At 37.4% G+C, this 17510-nt stretch overlaps 1 protein-coding gene across 1 annotated transcript in view; it reads right to left on the bottom strand.

Moving 5' to 3' along the window:
* LOC136772913 (uncharacterized) overlaps positions 1-17510 on the bottom strand; it is a 123569-nt gene that overhangs the window by 15290 nt on the left and 90769 nt on the right. The window contains exons 4-5 of the mRNA XM_066726166.1: positions 15514-15649; positions 2279-2412 (exon numbers count right to left, since the gene is read on the bottom strand). Of these exons, the coding sequence (XP_066582263.1) occupies positions 2279-2412; positions 15514-15649 (270 nt within the window). The remainder of the gene's footprint in view (positions 1-2278; positions 2413-15513; positions 15650-17510) is intronic.

Genomic DNA, 17510 nt, shown 5'->3' with positions numbered 1-17510 from the left:
TTCGACTGTTAAATTTCGTCGAACAATCGTCTCCGGTAAGATTCGATAAAATGCTTCATTTCTTTTTTCGAAAATTGGATTATATTTCAAGGATGAAGAGTGAAGTTTTGATCAGAAACTCTGTCGAATATCGGGACTCTTGGTAGGATTTATGTAACCACCATTTCGAACGTAGCGGAGAGAAGGAATGAAACGTATATTGGATTGGTGTTTGTAACGCGACATGTAGAGGATTCCCCGGGGTTCGTTCGACGATATACACGAAAGCACATGCTGTTTCCGGTTTCGGCTGGCGCGCAAAGGCTCCAATGTCTCCGGAGGTCCAGTCGCAACTATCCCAGACAATTTTCTCCATTTCTCTTTCCACGGATCGAAAACCATCTGGCTTCCGACTGATCAGCTTGATAACGCGTTAACCAACTGTACGATCCTCCCTGCAGGGAATCCATCGGAATTCCGCGGGAAACTTTTAGGCTCCGCTCTTGAAACTCTAAGTCAAGTCGACAGTTTTTCGCAATATGATTCCTGGAGCCTCGTTCCCATTGGGATTAAATACGTTGATTGGATAACTTGACTCATCCGCTGAATTACTACACCGATAAGCCCCTACGAACCCACATGAACGCGAAATAATATCTCAAATTGTGTTTTAAGCAAAATTCGGATTTAACCTTCTAATTTAGCAATATTTTAAACGTTTAACCAAATTTCTTTTTTATTTATATTTCAATTTGATACATCCTGCTATCGTTCGGATCATTGTTTTAATTATTAAAAATTTTAATAAAAATTTCATATGCGTTTGTTTGTTCTTTCGATAGATACGTCGAGTTGAATTTTATTTAAAGTGTTCTATCAGAAAATTGAAATCTATTGCAAATACTATTTTGATATTTCATTGATACTGAAAGCTTTTTTATTTAAACGGAATATGTCTCTGCAGGAATTTTATTACAACTGTGCCTTTGATAATAAGATAAAGTAATTGTCTTGCAAGAATTTCATTAAATCAATTGAACAACGCTTTTATAAACGTGACTTACAGCAAGGATTCACGAATATATAAATGCTGATCAAATTAAAATTCTAATGGAATGCGAATGATTAAATCATACTTTATTCATAGAACATTATTATTATTCTGTAATATTTCGTTGCAACAACAATATCATTCAAGGTAAATTAATAGCGTAGCTTATAAGATAAAGGCGCGGTGAAACAAGCTGGAGCTTGTTGCCTGGTTTAAAATACTGTTTTACAAATACCGATCGTATTCTATTGGAAATAAAAAATGTAAAATATGGCATTCAACAGATTCAAGCCATCATGGTAATAACGGTGTCTGAACGGTTTCTACTGGGCAGTATGTCACTTTATCGACCTCGATTGAAAGTTCATATACGCTAGGTTCAAAGAATATCGATATATATAGGTAAAGTGATCCCAGAAATGCATTATACACTTTGAAGCCCTATTCAATTGCGACTAATAACTTTTAATAATTTTTTCAAAGTCTTAAAAACTTTATTTAAATTATGATTTGCTGCCAAGCCATATTAAAAAATTTCTCTATGCTGAATAAACTTCCAGCAGGATAAAACTGTTGAATCCTAATCCCAGCGCTATCTCGATCGATTGGAAGCCATCTGCTCTTTTTTATTCTGCTTCATGATTTACGATATCGCTGTGGTAATGAAAGAGTCACTGCTACTGGCAAGAAACAAAGGGACTAGGAAAGTATTATAGTATCATTTTATTATTAATAATAGTGTATTAAGCATTTCTTTAGCTTGAAAAGCAATTGATGGTGATGTATTTTCAGAAAAAATACTGTATTCTTTTGCATAAAGCGTACTTGTCCTTTTTAATGTCTTTTCAAAGTACCTTTTCATGACAAAGATATAAAACTAGAAAATTTTACCTTTTTGTAATCAAATTGAAGCTATATAATAGACTCATTACGGATCGATAAGGAAAACTTGCCAAAGAACTGAACAAATTAATCAATGAACTAGGAGGAATGGTGTTTAATTTGCCAGTCGAAACACGTTGTAACTGAGCAATTGTTTGCTCTGTAAAGGGAGCTAAATCTGTTAGCGCGTTACCGCGTATCTCAAAGTTACTGCCAGTAGTATAACGCAGAAATTGGTCCGACAATGTGGTCGTATTGATTTCTACCGAAGCCAATAATGTTTAAAGCGAGTATTATGATGAAAAAGCAGTTAGTGAAAATGACAGAATTTGATTTGTTAGGAGATAAAGCGAAGTAGTGACTCACCGGCTCGTTGTTGATGGTCCAGCGAAGATTAGCCTTTGGCACGGATGGCCAAGCTGTGCAATTCGCTGTCACATTCTCCCCAACGGCGTAGTGCGAGGACAAACCAGTGATTTCAGGTTCTCGTTCCGGAAGCGCTGAAAACATAAATTCTCAAGTTAGAAAACCACGTGGAAGTCAGTTGCAACCACCGAAGACGCGACTGCAAAATTTATCACCAATTAGAATCTTAGTTCATGATTCTACTTCACATAATTAATGCCATCTCACTCCTCAATTGTGTATACCCAACGTTGTCATAACTGTAGTAAATTGTTTGTCCCTATTTTAAGCAAATCTATGAAATACGCACGCACATACATACATTATATAACACATTTTTTCCTCAAATTCGATTGCTATTATCACAATACACATAGGGAAGCATACTTGAATGCAATAAGCACTAAAGAGTTGTTATCAACTCTCGTAACTTTTCAGCAATTACAAAATTTTAGATCAACTAACTCTTGCGGAACTTTTTCGAATTATTGTCATAGCTTGGAAGAATTTCAGTAGCAGCTAGCAGTAAATAGTTTATTGCCAAACGCTAGTAGAAGGAAACTTCTTCAGCAGCATTTTCACGGTACACGTGCCATAAAAATACGTTTGGTTGGAAGTTATTTGTGCTGTAATAATGATTATTGCTGAAAGGACGGTTATCGAATAATAAAAGTATAAAGAGATTTTAAGGCGCATCATTATATATATATATATATATATATATATATGCACACCACATTTGTATAACGACAACTGCGCATCGTGGATAATCGATTATCTAGTTTAACATGCCGAGTTAGGCATGTGGAGGTATTCGCATTCGAAATAGTGTGACAGGATGCTCGATTAAACATCCATTTGATTGTCTTGCACACATGTTTACTCTACCCCCCCCCCCTCCCCCCTCCTATCCCTCTCTAACTCTCACAATTCACTATTATAAATGCATCACATATTTATCGATTTTCTTTCTTCTTTTTTTTTTGTATACACATATTCAGGTTTTACTGCTTCTCTTTTTAGTATATCTCACATCCATTCTCTCCCACAATTCTATAGCGACCTCGTTTTTTCATACCCCTCGTCTTGCACTCTCTTTTCACAAAAATTGCTCCATTAATGCTCTCCATCACCAGAAATATACGGTTCGCAATTAAAAGCAAGCATTTCTGACGTCACGCACGAAACATTCTGTCTCAGCGGCACGATTCTAGGAGATCGCTCGAGTGATTCTGTTACCGTTAAAGCTACCAGTGAGAAGAAGCGGAGCAGCAGAGGAGATTTCCTAGCCATGAACGTTAGTCGGAAAAATTGACTTTACTCAGGGACCTGGCGTGCTCGCTGTTCGTAGATAATACGACCGCTTGGAAAATTTCAGCGCACCGATTTTACCGCAAAACCTGTTAAAGGAATTCACCTCCTTCCCCTCCCTAACATCCCTTTGGCGTCAGAGAGAGAGAGAGCCCTGTCCCTCCCCATACTGCAATCTTAAGCGTGAGTGACTTTATTTCTCAATTCCCTTGAGTGAAGCAATTTTTACCTATTTTCCTCCTAAAATTTTATACAAAAAATTAATAATTTTAATACATAACAATAATCTTCGAATTGATCGAACTTCATACATTTCTTCAAGTATTCAGTTTATTTTAATAGCCATTAGATCATTTTTGTATCAATTGCCTCTTATGGTATTTTCAATGTTTATGTTTGTGCGAATTAAGATGGACAATGGAGTGAATTTTTTTTAAAATCACGAAACAGACAAGAATCGGTTAAATTTGTCCTGAAACTCTGTTCGTAAAAGAAAGTAGTTTTAGTTCCTTGTTTCCCGGCGTAACCTTCTGGATAGGGTTGTACAGTTACTTCGCAAATCCACTTGGTGCACGCCCGTACAATAGTTGTCGAGAAAATAAACTTCCTTTAACGAGAGTCCGCGGCATGCCATCCATATTTTAAAGTTAGAATAGAGACTCTTCCAGGTACAGGCTCGGTTTTTTGCGATCACTAACACGAGAACTCTAAGAGACGAGAAAATGGATGTTCGAGAACGATCTTTAACTAAAAATTCATGCTTTACATTTATCTCCTATACTTTAACTTACGCCATTATCAGTACCAGAGAACCAATTATATTAGAAATACTGTAATTTACTTGTACATTCCATTAAGCAAATTTTAAGATAATGGAAGCAAAGATGGTTAATAAAATCCACATTGGCTTTCAAAGAGGCAACATAGTTATTGTATATAATATAGATATAAAAGCTTGTAAAATTCAATGAGATAAAATATTTCTATTATATTTATACGTTTAGAAATAGAGATATATATATTATAAAGAAATAATTATACTTTTATAGAGTAGAAGCTTTATAAGGTTTTTCGAAAATTGATAATGTGCAGTTAATAATTGTAAATGGTTATTTATCGATCAGAAGACAACCTACAATAAAATACTTAATGCCACAGATCTTTTATAGCGAGACACACAATCCTTATGACATTTATGAAGTCTATTTATGGGTCTGTTCACGATGACCAGATCGTTTCTTCCCCTTTAATTCACCTCTGGGGTCTGCCCCTGAGAGTTTCACATAAGAGACACTCGTAAATCAAAGAAAACGTTCATCCACGATCGATTCTCTGCTTTATTGCGAATTCTCCTTCGATTCAGTCTCCTTGGTGGACAAATATTAAAGACTCATTACTAAATATAATTTCTATGGCTGCTGTATAATTACCTACATATGGTCAAAAGCATTGTTCCTGATGCAATTATATTATAGAACTCCAATCTATGATGAACTTAATAAATAGATTTATTTACTATTGGGTGTAGCTTTATTGAATGTAAATTATTTTCGAATTAATTACAGCTTGTACCGTAATTAACGGAATGATTGGATTTTGGCTAATTGTTTCAATTTCAAGTTTGACTATACTGCTTATATTATACTATATATACTAACTATGATAATGATACTAGTGTTGCCTTTTAAAACTTAAAATTAAATATTAATCAAAATGTTATCCATTAATTATCATAAGTATATTTTTTCCCATGGTTTAGAGAATTTTTATTCTCAAAAACTATAATAAGTAAATAAGAGGAGAAGCACGATGAATATTTATATAGATTCATGAATATTAATGATACTTAAAGGAACACGTACGATGTAACGTGCAGTTTTATACATGCGTGAATCAGGCTGAAAATGGAAATATTTTCGCATAGGGTAGTTTGCAAAACAAATGTGCTCGCCCAGGGTATCGTGCGATTAACCCTTACACTAATCGCAGTTGGTCTTTTTACCACAGATTCCTCGATTAGCTCACTTCTCAGTAAAGTACACACAAACATTCACGTGTATATATATATATATATATATATATTTGCTATAGCTAATCCCAGTCACGATACTTGCCAGACCGTTAGTACTTTGCAACTCAGTTATCTCTGCTTCCTGAACTGGAAAATCTATGCAATAAATTTGTAATAAAAAAACGCTTAAAGTTATTTGGTTAAACTTACCTCGCTTCTCATATAAGGTGATTTTCGCTATTAAATTTTTCGGAACTTTTTTCTATGCATTTTTTAAAAATCTTTGAAAAAATCCCTATCACGAATGCCTCGCCATATTACCCTGTACTATATAAAATTCAACTTGGATGATTGAAAGAAGATAGCGAATCTTGAAGTATTAATTTTACTTTTCCACTACAACGCGTAGAGACAAATATATGAATTTTTGCGTTAGTTAATATATTTGAATAAATTAATGCAAATTCACAATTTCTAGCAACAATTAGCGAAGATCAAAAAACCAAATTGTTTTAAGAGTACATTTTTTTATATATTTCTCCAATGTACGTACAGTATAAGTTTATACGCGTCTCTTAGATCAAATATTTCACTTTTTACGACTAAGAATATGGGAGAATCTTCCTCGAATTCTGATAAAAATCCATATATCTTGGGAAATACGTTGAAACCGACAATGAAAAGCAGATTAGAAAAGTAAGAAGAATCTCATGGTAGAGCATACTATAATACAACGCTGTGTTATAAATGTGTAGAAAAATATGGTGCCAGTCTGGAACTTTTACGGTTTATAGTATCTACAGGCACAAGTATTGCAAACAAATCTTTTAGAACTGTACCACTCACTGCATTGCCAGCACCATAACTGACATTTCTACTATAGCCTTTGGTTTGCCTGACATTCTACGTAGTTTTCACAGTGGCTGAAACGATTTATGGTTGTCCCTCCCCATCATTCGAACGTTTATCTCGTCTTTCAACTTTTATTTTCACGATTTCTCCAGATTTCCATGATTCTCTTCGTGCAGTTTCTCTTAGCAATATGAGTTTTACAAGAAAATCGCTATTTACCAGCTGGTTCCATTAATTATACGTAAAGCTTACCACACGTTAAAGCCCTACTTTGATTTTTGCGAATTATCGCTAAGGAATAATCTAATATGTCAACCTTTGATATTTCCGCGCTCGCTTCTCCCATAGATTCAAAGCTGTGTACAGCGTTTCCCAGGCAGTGATTACTCGTTCTCTTTGTATCAGAGTCGGCCTTAATCACCGAAACCACATTTCTCCTTGCAGTCAGTTAAACAGCTTTACTAATCAAGATTTCACTTACCAAATCGACTAAGGAGAGGCTTAACGGTCGAACGGACATTGGAGCTTTCAAAGTTCAACGAGTATAATTTTATCGATTCAGCTGTAACGCCAATTCACTGATTAGTAAATAATGTAAAGGCAATAGAGAAGCTTATTAATTGGATATATATATATATAATTCAAACTACAAAATAGCCGTGGTATGGAATTGGTCGAATTTCGATTACGCGAAGGAGCAGAAAAGGAGTATTTAAGAAAGAAGCTTTCAGATAGGAAGAGTATCTTTAACGTCGGAGGAAAAAAAGACTACGGTCACGTAGAGGAAACGTATGAAAGGTTAAAGAAGCGGCAGAGCGCAGTCTTCTTATCTTGGAAATGCCTTTCATGCAGGCCACGTAAAAACAAACAGTGAAACCGCGAATTTTCTTAGAGGATCCAGCGATCTTTTCGCGAACGACCGCAGTTCCGGAAAGTTCAAAAGTTTAGCGAGAAGGGAAGAGATGGATTTTAAGAGTAACGTTAAAGGAAGGAGTAGCCGAGGATGCGTTGAATATGCAGAAGGCTTTCAGAGCTTCCAATGAGAGATAGATTGGAGTCTTTCCTCTTTGGGACCCTTGTACAGCCTCCCCCTCCCCCCTCCCCCTGTACCACCCCCATCACTCATACCACCAGCCCTTTTCATTCTCTCTCATTGGTCAAAATTAGTAGAACCCTCACAGGACCTGCAAATCAAGTTAAGCTTCGAGGCTATTCGCTTGGTTGAACCGATTCAATTATTTGTACGGTGACCCGGATATTCCAAATAGCTGATTCGCGTAGTACTTGTTTGCAATTCAAGCTGAATGAGAGCCGCGTAGGTCTCGCGTATTACTACCCCCCTGATGATAACCTCCTACGTATATAAGAACCTCCAAAGAGTGGATTGCGAATTCAAAGCTAAATCAGGGTTTGTAACGACAACATTATGGTAATTGGAAGCTCAGGTTCAAAAGTCTGTTCAATAATGGAGTCTCCGGTATAAACCAAATCTTCATTCTCCTGATTGGATCTTATTTCAGGAAAATATACAAACGTATTGCAGTCTCGTCAGGGACTCGAAACTACTGTAATAGGATTTAATTAAATTTCCCATGAAATTTTCTATTGGGGACGAAATTGTTGCCTGATTTTTTGCATTTTATTATACGGATATAATTGCGTAGAAGAGTTCATGCAACTGGGAATAAATAGTCGAGGCGCAAGTTCAAATATAAGAAGGAACAAACAACAAGTAATGTATATTATCACAACCGAGATAAGTTCATTCGAATGTTTCTGTCCTCTCGAGCACATAATCTCGTTGGGGCGGCTTCGAAGTTCTACCTCGGAGTATCGTTATCATAGAAATCGCAGCATTACGCAGCATATGGCCACGTTGTATTATTAAGCAGAAGCCGGAGCTCAGTTACGTCGGATTTCACAATTTCTTTGCCTCCCTTCTTTCCAACCATCTCCCTTTTTCCAGTCCCATCATTTTACTCACCCCCCCCCCCCCTTTCCACAGTTTTTCTTTCTTCAACCCCCGCAGTTCATCTCTTCTACTGCGACGATTCTTGCCAGAAATTTATCCGCTCACTTATCGGGCGTGCCGCCTGAACTCAAGAATCCCTTTCTCACTCGAAAATTCAATCTTTGACTGTTCGACAACTTTATAGCATCTCCCCGAGATTCTTTCACCGGCGAGAATTTTCGACTGATTCACGAAGGCAAAATCGACGGCCGTTTCACTTCGTCACGAGGCTTTATTTTAAACTGATTTTTCCGCTCCGCAGATTTACGAACTCTCGCCCCTTGCTTCATATACGCTTAGAATCCCGATTTTTTCTTCCTTCCTCGGCTTTCTTTATCTACAACTGCTGTTCCCGTAAGCCCTCTACCAGTTTCATCTCATTATTTTAATTCCGCCTCGGCAAAATATTGCTCTTTGAAATTAATAAATCAAACGGAAATACTCCCCCGTGTTTTTTTTTAATATTATCCTTCGGATTCCCCCGGACGTTATTTCGTCGACTATAGCTCGCCGACTGACGTCATATCCTTTCGATAAATAATCATTTCTCCGCCGCCAGACCCGCCTGAGATTTATTCGTTTCGTAATTCTGCACTTACGAGAAAATATGGCCGAGTCTGCCTGCGTTTTTACCGTACGTTATACGGTAATTTTTCCACGGAGGTTCATAAAAACTTTTGAGCTACTGGGTCAGCGCATATTTCACTCACAGATGACATTAATTTACAGCATTATTTTGCACGATGACGAAACTCCGGCAGGAGTAGTTCGTTTCATGCATGAGTTTCTACAAAACACGAATTAAAATTCGGACAACCATATATTAAGTTGAAATTGTAACGGACTTTGGTAACTTTCTGTACGCGACAAATGTAGCACGAATAACGAATTACGGAAGGCTACAATCGTCCAGTGAATTTCCACTTTTATCGAATATATATTTCGTTAATAATATATATATATACTGCAGTGCAAGATTATTAGTATTTGGCAAATATAACAGAAGCACGTGCATTCGTGGTGACGCTGTCCTGGCCGCAGGGAATTGATCCCTTCCGGGGCAAAAAATCACGGAAATTCGATAGTTGAATCGAATCTGTGAAAGAAGTTGATCGAACAGTTTTTGGCTTACCAAGTGTAATCTAACTTTCGCCGAGTCAAACCGAAGACCAGTTGACTATGAAGGCGGCATGACTCGCGATTCGGATTCCCCCTAACATCGCATCCGATTCTATCTCTATCCTCATCTTTCCATTCTTTCTTTTCTTATGCGCCAGCTTTTTAACAAAATCCTCTCGCGGTGCCGGACAGGTTTTGGAGGTTATCTACTGTCGATTGACCGCTTCTGGAGCAACGCCAAATCCCGTGGCTATCCTCGTATGCCTAACGCTCTTCTTCCTTCTTTTCTTCCTCTCTCCACCCATTCCTTAAGTTTCCCTTGCCCAATTTCTTCCCTCTATTTCCAACGATTCGTCGTTCAGCCTTCCCTTACCTACTCTTCTTCATTTTCAACAGACTTGCACTCCCCCCCCCCCCTCCCCTTTCTCTATTATTCTTTGCAACCATGCTTCTATCCTTGTTCACCTAACTCACGCTCAAAGGTCCAGCAGCTAACCCTTAAACTGCAGCTCACTCTTTTTATTCTCATCCCTCAGAAGCAAGGATACGCTGACGCAGTCACTTGGCTACTTCCCGCAAAACTTGATAAGAGTCACGACTCTTTCCACTTTCCTCCATGATCATTTATTTCTTTTCACTCTATTCGTCTCTTATACACCATTTTTTTTTTCAAACAAATTACTTCCTTCAAAGATAAGCCTGAATGCTGATCATTTCATAAAGAGAAGGATGACCAATTCGTCTTTATACTACTTGCGCAAAGATGTGTTGAATCTTCTTTCGCTTTATTCGCCTCTCGTACACCATTTCTTTCAAACAAATTGCTTCGTTCAAAGATAAGCTTGAATGCTGATCATTTGATAAACGAGGCTAACCAATTTGCCTCTTGACTACTTGCGGAAACAGAATTTTGTCTACAGTAGAAATTTATATTGACATGTATCACTTAGTTTTTCAAATGTTTATTGCATCGCATGTGATGAGCGGCGTTTTCCAGTTATGGCTCGCTCGATAGCTCGCTACAGAATTGAAGTCTCAGAGGGATTCTCGAGCTGGACTGTATTGTCCATTTTCTTCGGCCATTCCAAGAGTCAAATATTCGAGCTTTTGGTCGAACGGTCTCAATGGCAATGTTCCGTGTCACCGCTCAAATACCCTTATCTCTTATTTCCCCCTTCTTTCAGATTCCACAGCCTTATACCTTCCTTACTAGCCGCAGCAATTTTTCCAATAACAGTATTTATTTCATTTAATTTCACCTTTAACTGTTCGTTTCCTTATATATTTATTAATTCTACTGTCGAGCAATATAAACATATTCATTGAAATGGATTTTTTTTATCGGGAAACATTACGCGTTCACCGAGGTGTACAGACATTTGCCCTTACCAGCTTAAAACATATTCCTGGCAATGTTGCATTCCTTGGGTAAAACACACCCACCGTTGAACAAACGTGAATAGCAGCACACATTGAAACAACTTATATTATCCATAGCGCAAGAATACATTTTACATTTCCAGAAGTGTACGCATTCACCGTAAAGCTTTGTTGCTGCTTCAGTCATGGGGGAGACTGTCTGTATATATTCTTTCTATTCACCTTTTACCATCGACGCCCATATAAAAGGTGCAAATAATGGACTTGGCTTGTTTGCATTAAAAAAAAAAAAACATGATCTTTAAGGTTGGAATAACTGGAGAAGAATTTTGTTTTCAGTGATACAGCTCGATATTTGTTATTTTATAATTGCGACACTATAAGTTCTATAGTAATCTGTATTATTTTATACATTCCGAATCGATTATGAGATTACTGTTGCAATTGAAATTTTAGTTATCAATGGAATAGATTTACAGTTAAATTTAATTGAAAATTTGGCTGCCCTTTATCAACTATGTAGGTTGATCTGTATTGGATTGGAATTTGGTATTTGCACGTATTTAGTACGTGAGACAGATAATTGGCTAGGACTTGTGCACCGCGTGGCATGCTTCGTGTAAACCGAACTGTTTAATAAAGGCCGCTACGTTACTTTCTAATTAACAATTAGAAATTCTCGCAGGACGGTGGGCACAGAACGATGGTGAGCTGATAGGTCCAACAAGGGGGCAAAGAGAGAGCCTAGAATTAACCCGTTTGAAATAATTACGAAGGTGCCTTGGGATTATGAGGGAACCAACGAAATGGGTAACGGCTTCTCGCAAGTTTCCCTGAATCCTCTCCTCTTACATTTTCATTTGGCCTTCCATTGCTGCTTTACCTGATTATGGTCCAATCTACACTTTTTTTATAGCTATCCTTCCTTCATAATCCAGACCGAAGCAAGCTCTCCTATCGCTTAATATAACAGAGAACATTTATCCTTTTTTATATAAGTCCTTCGTGCTCATTGCACTTATTCGATCAGCCTAGATCCGAAGATTAAGGCAAATAAATTTATGTAATCGGAGCATTATCAATTGATTGTCGTGTAATCACCTGTCGCACGTTTTGTCTTCGCTTAAAGAAGCGAAAACTTATCCTCTTTTCTCCATTATCCCTAGCTATATATGTTAAATAATTTTAACTTTGAAAATCTCCTTGCCTTCCGCAAAGCTTAAAGCTTTCCATGCAAAGTTTCAACTAGGCTGATTGGACGAGTGCTATATATAGTAAAGGCAAAACTTCGTAAAACACCAAAGCCAGTCCTCCATTGAAATTATAATCAGTTTGAAATCGGAGGCACGAATTATGAAAAGGTTAAAACGATTTTCGATTTTAATCGTGAAAGGTGTTTCTACTTTTTTTCGGTCTAAAAAAGTCAACAATTTGTACACAGATGTTACACCTGCAGTTACACAGCGACGTTACGGCAGCTTATTTGAAATAATATCGTGTTTCTGCTACCGGTAGAATTCGAGGGCAATGCGCAGTACACTAATTACGACTAATGGTGCAATATAGAAACCAGCTTCATGAAATATAGTTTAATAAGACCTTGTGTTTATCAGACGAACATTTAGCGAGATCGCTATTTGTACTCTACACGAAAAACTTACAAGTCTTATTAAATTTTCTCTGATAATGAGATTTTTTTCTACGATATTAGAAATTTTATCCAAATAAGAATAAGTAAATATAACATACAACGAGCTTACCGAAATATAACATATATATATATATATATATATATAAAATAATCCAATTATTTTTTTGCAATTTGCTCCAACAAGCTAATTTTCGTGGATAACGATTTCAAGAATGAAAGAATATCGTTAAAACGGAAATGGAAGAGGGAGGCGTGTGCCTAGGCAGTAAGAAGGAGGAGAAAAGTAGGTTCGCTTGGATTATAGGAAATAGCGGATGACTCGAAGAAATTGCTTAAATGCGCAGTGGAAATAGTAGGATCGCTTTTGGCCACGTTTCCATCGATTCAATTCGCAGCCTATTTTCCGTTCGAGCGCGGCTGCTGCATTTCGCAGAAAATTATAAGACTCGTGGAGATTTGGGGGGGGGGGAGGTAGAAATGGCACAGGAGGAGTAAAGGAAGGAGGGGGAAAGAGGGTGTGCATCGCAACGCAGCAAAACCGCAGGGATCGGCAAGAGAGTGTACAGGTGGAGATCGATGGTTTGCGGAAGGACGAGCGGGTTTAATTAAGCAATCACAGGACGGCCACAAATGATCAGTCCGAGTGAAACTACAGATCAGCCAGGCCGGTTTTCATGCCTGCCGAGTTCTGCCCGATCAATTGAATACCTTTAATCAATTGGCACATTGAGATGAGAGGGCCCTACTCTGCGGCCTGCGAGCCCCATTACAAGCCCATAATGCCTATTTGTTGTATTCCAATTATGCACTTTGCTCGAATTATACGCTCCGTCATCGGCCGTACCGTTATTGCCCTACGTATATCCGGGAATTCGTTACTCGGTACATACGCCTTGTTACGTGAAATTTAACGGCGAATTAACATACGTATGCATGACAAGCGGATTAAACACGTTCCCGTGATTGCCATCCCACTTTTCATCATCAAACGAAATGCTTTCTTCCCATTTTCCTCTAGCTATGATTCTCTCACTTTCTCTCAGTATATAACATCGCCAACGTGCGAAAACTGTAATTATACATCCCAATGGATTATCAATAATATTGTTACTTTCATTTATTTCGTTATTGTTTTTACTTTAATTTATGAAAACCTCTTATGCTAATGCCCGGTTGAATATTAAAACGAAGCATACCGAGAAGTGAATGGAAATGAATAGCAATGAATGGGGATGCATACAATTGCTTTTCATTTGAGACGAAAAAGCTCGTAATTGATTCAGATGGAATATCTTCTATTTCTCTCTCTTGCTTCAGTCTCGATCCCTTTTTATACGAAATTTCGAAGTTAAAATAGACTTGGATTATATAAGTGCAAATTTTATTTTTATCGTGCTCGAAAAGTGTCCATCGAACAATTATCGCAATTCATATTATGCACATGTGCCATGCGTTGTTACTAATAGTTTGGTTTTATTCGGCAAAAATAGAGAAAGTTAATGTTCTGTTTGTTCCCTGCTTTGACAAAATACTCGGGCAAAGTGAAAAGGAGGGTAAAAGTTTTGCCAGCGGAGTATGACGAGTTGCCGAACGAGCTATCGTGTAGAAACCAAATCCTGCACTGTGCGCAGCTCATACATAATCCAGGAGTCTGTATTTTCCCGAGAAAAGCCTCTCCGCGGTGACGCCAGAAGACCAGAGCACTGGCATCTGGGATTACGTAGATATTTTTGTTTCTAGATTCATGATATTTTAGCTGGTGTTTCACTTTTGAGGAACTTGCTCGAATTACAGCCAAGACAGCCACTAACACTTTTTTCCACTCCTCCGTTATAAATTAAGAGCACACGCGTTGAAAAATATTTTTGCATTCATGTCTAGAATAAATTCAATCATTTAAATATTACTCGATTTGTTAACATTTTTCAATGATGTGTGTTTTGGTTATGCTATTATGAATTTTGGAATCTGTTTGATGTTTGCAAATTTGTACAGTACAAAAATTAAGCGAGCCACTTTATCAGCTCAATTAATTTTGTGGTATGATACTATTTTCGCTCAGTTAACAAATGTGGCAGCAGTGAAAGTTTTTATTAAAAATTTTGAAATTGCTTGCCCAAGAGAAAACATGATTGCATACATACAAGTAGTGTGTGCAATGCACGGTATGCTTTTGTCAAAGCTTTTAATTATGGATTTTGTCGATTGTAGTGATATACAGCAGATCGGGCGAAGCTCCTGCAAAAATATTTGATATGGTACAGCAACCGGGAAATTCGCTCCCCAATGATGAATGGTGATAAATGATGAAAATTTTTTTCGAGAATATCCTTTGGCTCTGGTTCGAACTGAAACAAATTTTGATAGCAACTCACTTTGAAAACTCGATGGTCAGGCTCATATACTGTTGGGTTATTCTTTTCCCTCTTGCCCCTTGACGCTTTCTGGGTTTCTGTTTTTTTCGATAGCCTCGTCACTCTACACTGATTTACGTTCCGTGGAGAAGAATCAAATGTGACACGTGCGATAGCGTGAATCGCAGGTGTCAAAACCCATTTTGCTTCCTGACTTATTTATCCACATTTGTCGTCGTTCCAATTAAAATGACAACTCGAATATTAATTACCCTAATTATTTCTCACGTTTCAAACAATCCTGCGTAAGTCAAGTTGTCTTATCTCCTACTGAGACCCTCAAATTTTCATTCTTATCATCGACTCAACAATTTACTTTCACCATACTTTGCTACAATTCTAAGAGAATAAAAGCTACTCTATTTCACTTTGGTTGAAACAATATTTGTTAACCTATCAACCCTCCGTAAACAATTCATGTAATAAATGGACTTTTGCAGTACTTACAGATAACAGTGAGATTCGCTGTTTGATAATACGTAGCGAACGATGGTGCCTCTGTGGAGACCTCGCACTTGTATTGTCCAGATGTTTTTAGACTGAGATTCTGAAGTCGTATTGAGTTTTCGTTGTTTCTCTCCTTCTGCGGACAGATAAAAATGAAAACATTTACTTTCGTAATGGAAGACTTTTGTACTAGGACATATCGAAGTAGTTTAATGCAGAATCCAAGACTTTCACGGTGCAGCTTCTGCAAAAGTGATACCAGTAGTGCAAGAGCATCCGTTTTCTCTCTACGCATACTCCACGTGCCAAAAGATACCAGCTACTTTACTTTCGAATCGCCCAATCGATTTTCTCCTCTACTCGAGACACACACCACGCCATCATAAACTAAACAAACCCCGAGATCCCATGAAATTTTCTCTATCGTTCTTAAGTATGTAAAGCGAAGTTTTTATCGCACACTGACATCATTATAATGCCTGCCATCAATTCACAACGTTTTAATGCGCATTGTAAATCATTTCGTAAGGTTACCGGATGCAACAGATTTTTTATAAAGATAAAGTAGCAGGGATATTCGCTCCCGCAATGCATAACCGTTTAATCGTTTTCTCCGTTGAAAATTGCATGCAATTTTTGGCAACGATTGGAGGCGCCAGCGAGCTGATGCAGTGCATAGCGCTCGAGCCAGAACATCCATACTGCAGATTCGAATTGGTTGGAATGGGACTTTGATGTCTACTCCCTTACAGCCCTACACTTCTACGATTCATTCTTACATTCCGATGCTGTCCGTCCTTCCAGCAAATTATTCCCCGACATTCCAATCTGCTCCAAGTCAATTTCTGCCCTCATCGAAAATTATCCAAGCGAGTGATTTCATTCACATCAACGTTCTTGCAGAGATTTTATTAATTTTTCGGATGGTTTATTGTTTTACATCTTCTTATTTAAAATTGCAAACACACATTTTAACGAATGATTATCATTTATATTTCATTTTTATTTGCTACAAGAATATTACACAAAAAAAAATACTCCATCGGGTCTATTGAAAATCTGTGTGATTCTCTGATATGATTTTTGATAGTATCGCTTAAATTTCGATTTGTTACGTGGATAGCTATAGGGAAGACATAGGACAAAGCAGTGTGGTATCGAGGGTTCTACATCAGAGCCGATCGCTACACTCGCGGTTGACTTAGCTTCAAACCTGAAGCGTGCAGTTTGGTTAACCCTGAGTCTTCCTGCGATCTAGCACAGCTTAATTACGAGGGAAATCGTGTACCTCGATCAATAATCTATAGACCTGGTGTACCTTGACATACTCTTGTAACTTTAAGTGTGGTCTCGAATTACGTCGGTATCCGTTTATTTACATTATATTAAAATCAAAATTACTTTTTTATTTTTTCACTAATATTTCTTGCAATAATTTTCTTAATTGACTACTATATAACTTTTTCTTATTTTTTTAATATTTATCTAATTGGCATCAAATGGTTTGTTGCATTAAAATTTAACCAGCAGGAAAATATTGTAGTGTAAAATATTACAAGATCGTGAATTGTTTATGTGCTTGCATATTCTATTGTTAATATAACCACCAGAATTATATTTATTATAAACTGTTGAAGGCATCAATGATGGACAAACTTTTGTTAAGTATTAAGATTGGATTAGACATGGCACACCTGGGGCTTAATTAGCTCTCCATGATGTGCAATGGCTACACATCACCTAGCCCAACTGCGTAGCCTGGCTACCTGCTCTCTCACGTTTATGTCGGTTTCTATTACAGGAGAGAAATTGAGCATCGATAGAGATCGATGGGGGATGGGATTATCCGATATAACATCACGGAGGCCACATTGTTTCATTAATACAGGCCGGTACCGTGCACAAATATAGAAAATTAGAAAAAAATATCTAAAAAACAAGCCATATATTAAGGTTGAAAAAAATGCTTTTTACATGTCGATTTGATGTAATTAAGT

This window comes from Prorops nasuta, unplaced genomic scaffold (assembly GCF_024137725.1).
Source record: "Prorops nasuta isolate Cenicafe-Biocafe unplaced genomic scaffold, Cenicafe_Pnas_1.2 PNAS00004, whole genome shotgun sequence".
In the NCBI taxonomy this organism is placed as follows: Eukaryota; Metazoa; Arthropoda; class Insecta; order Hymenoptera; family Bethylidae; genus Prorops; species Prorops nasuta.
The sequence above is the reverse complement of the archived record's forward strand: the minus strand, read 5'-3'. Positions and strand labels throughout refer to the sequence as shown.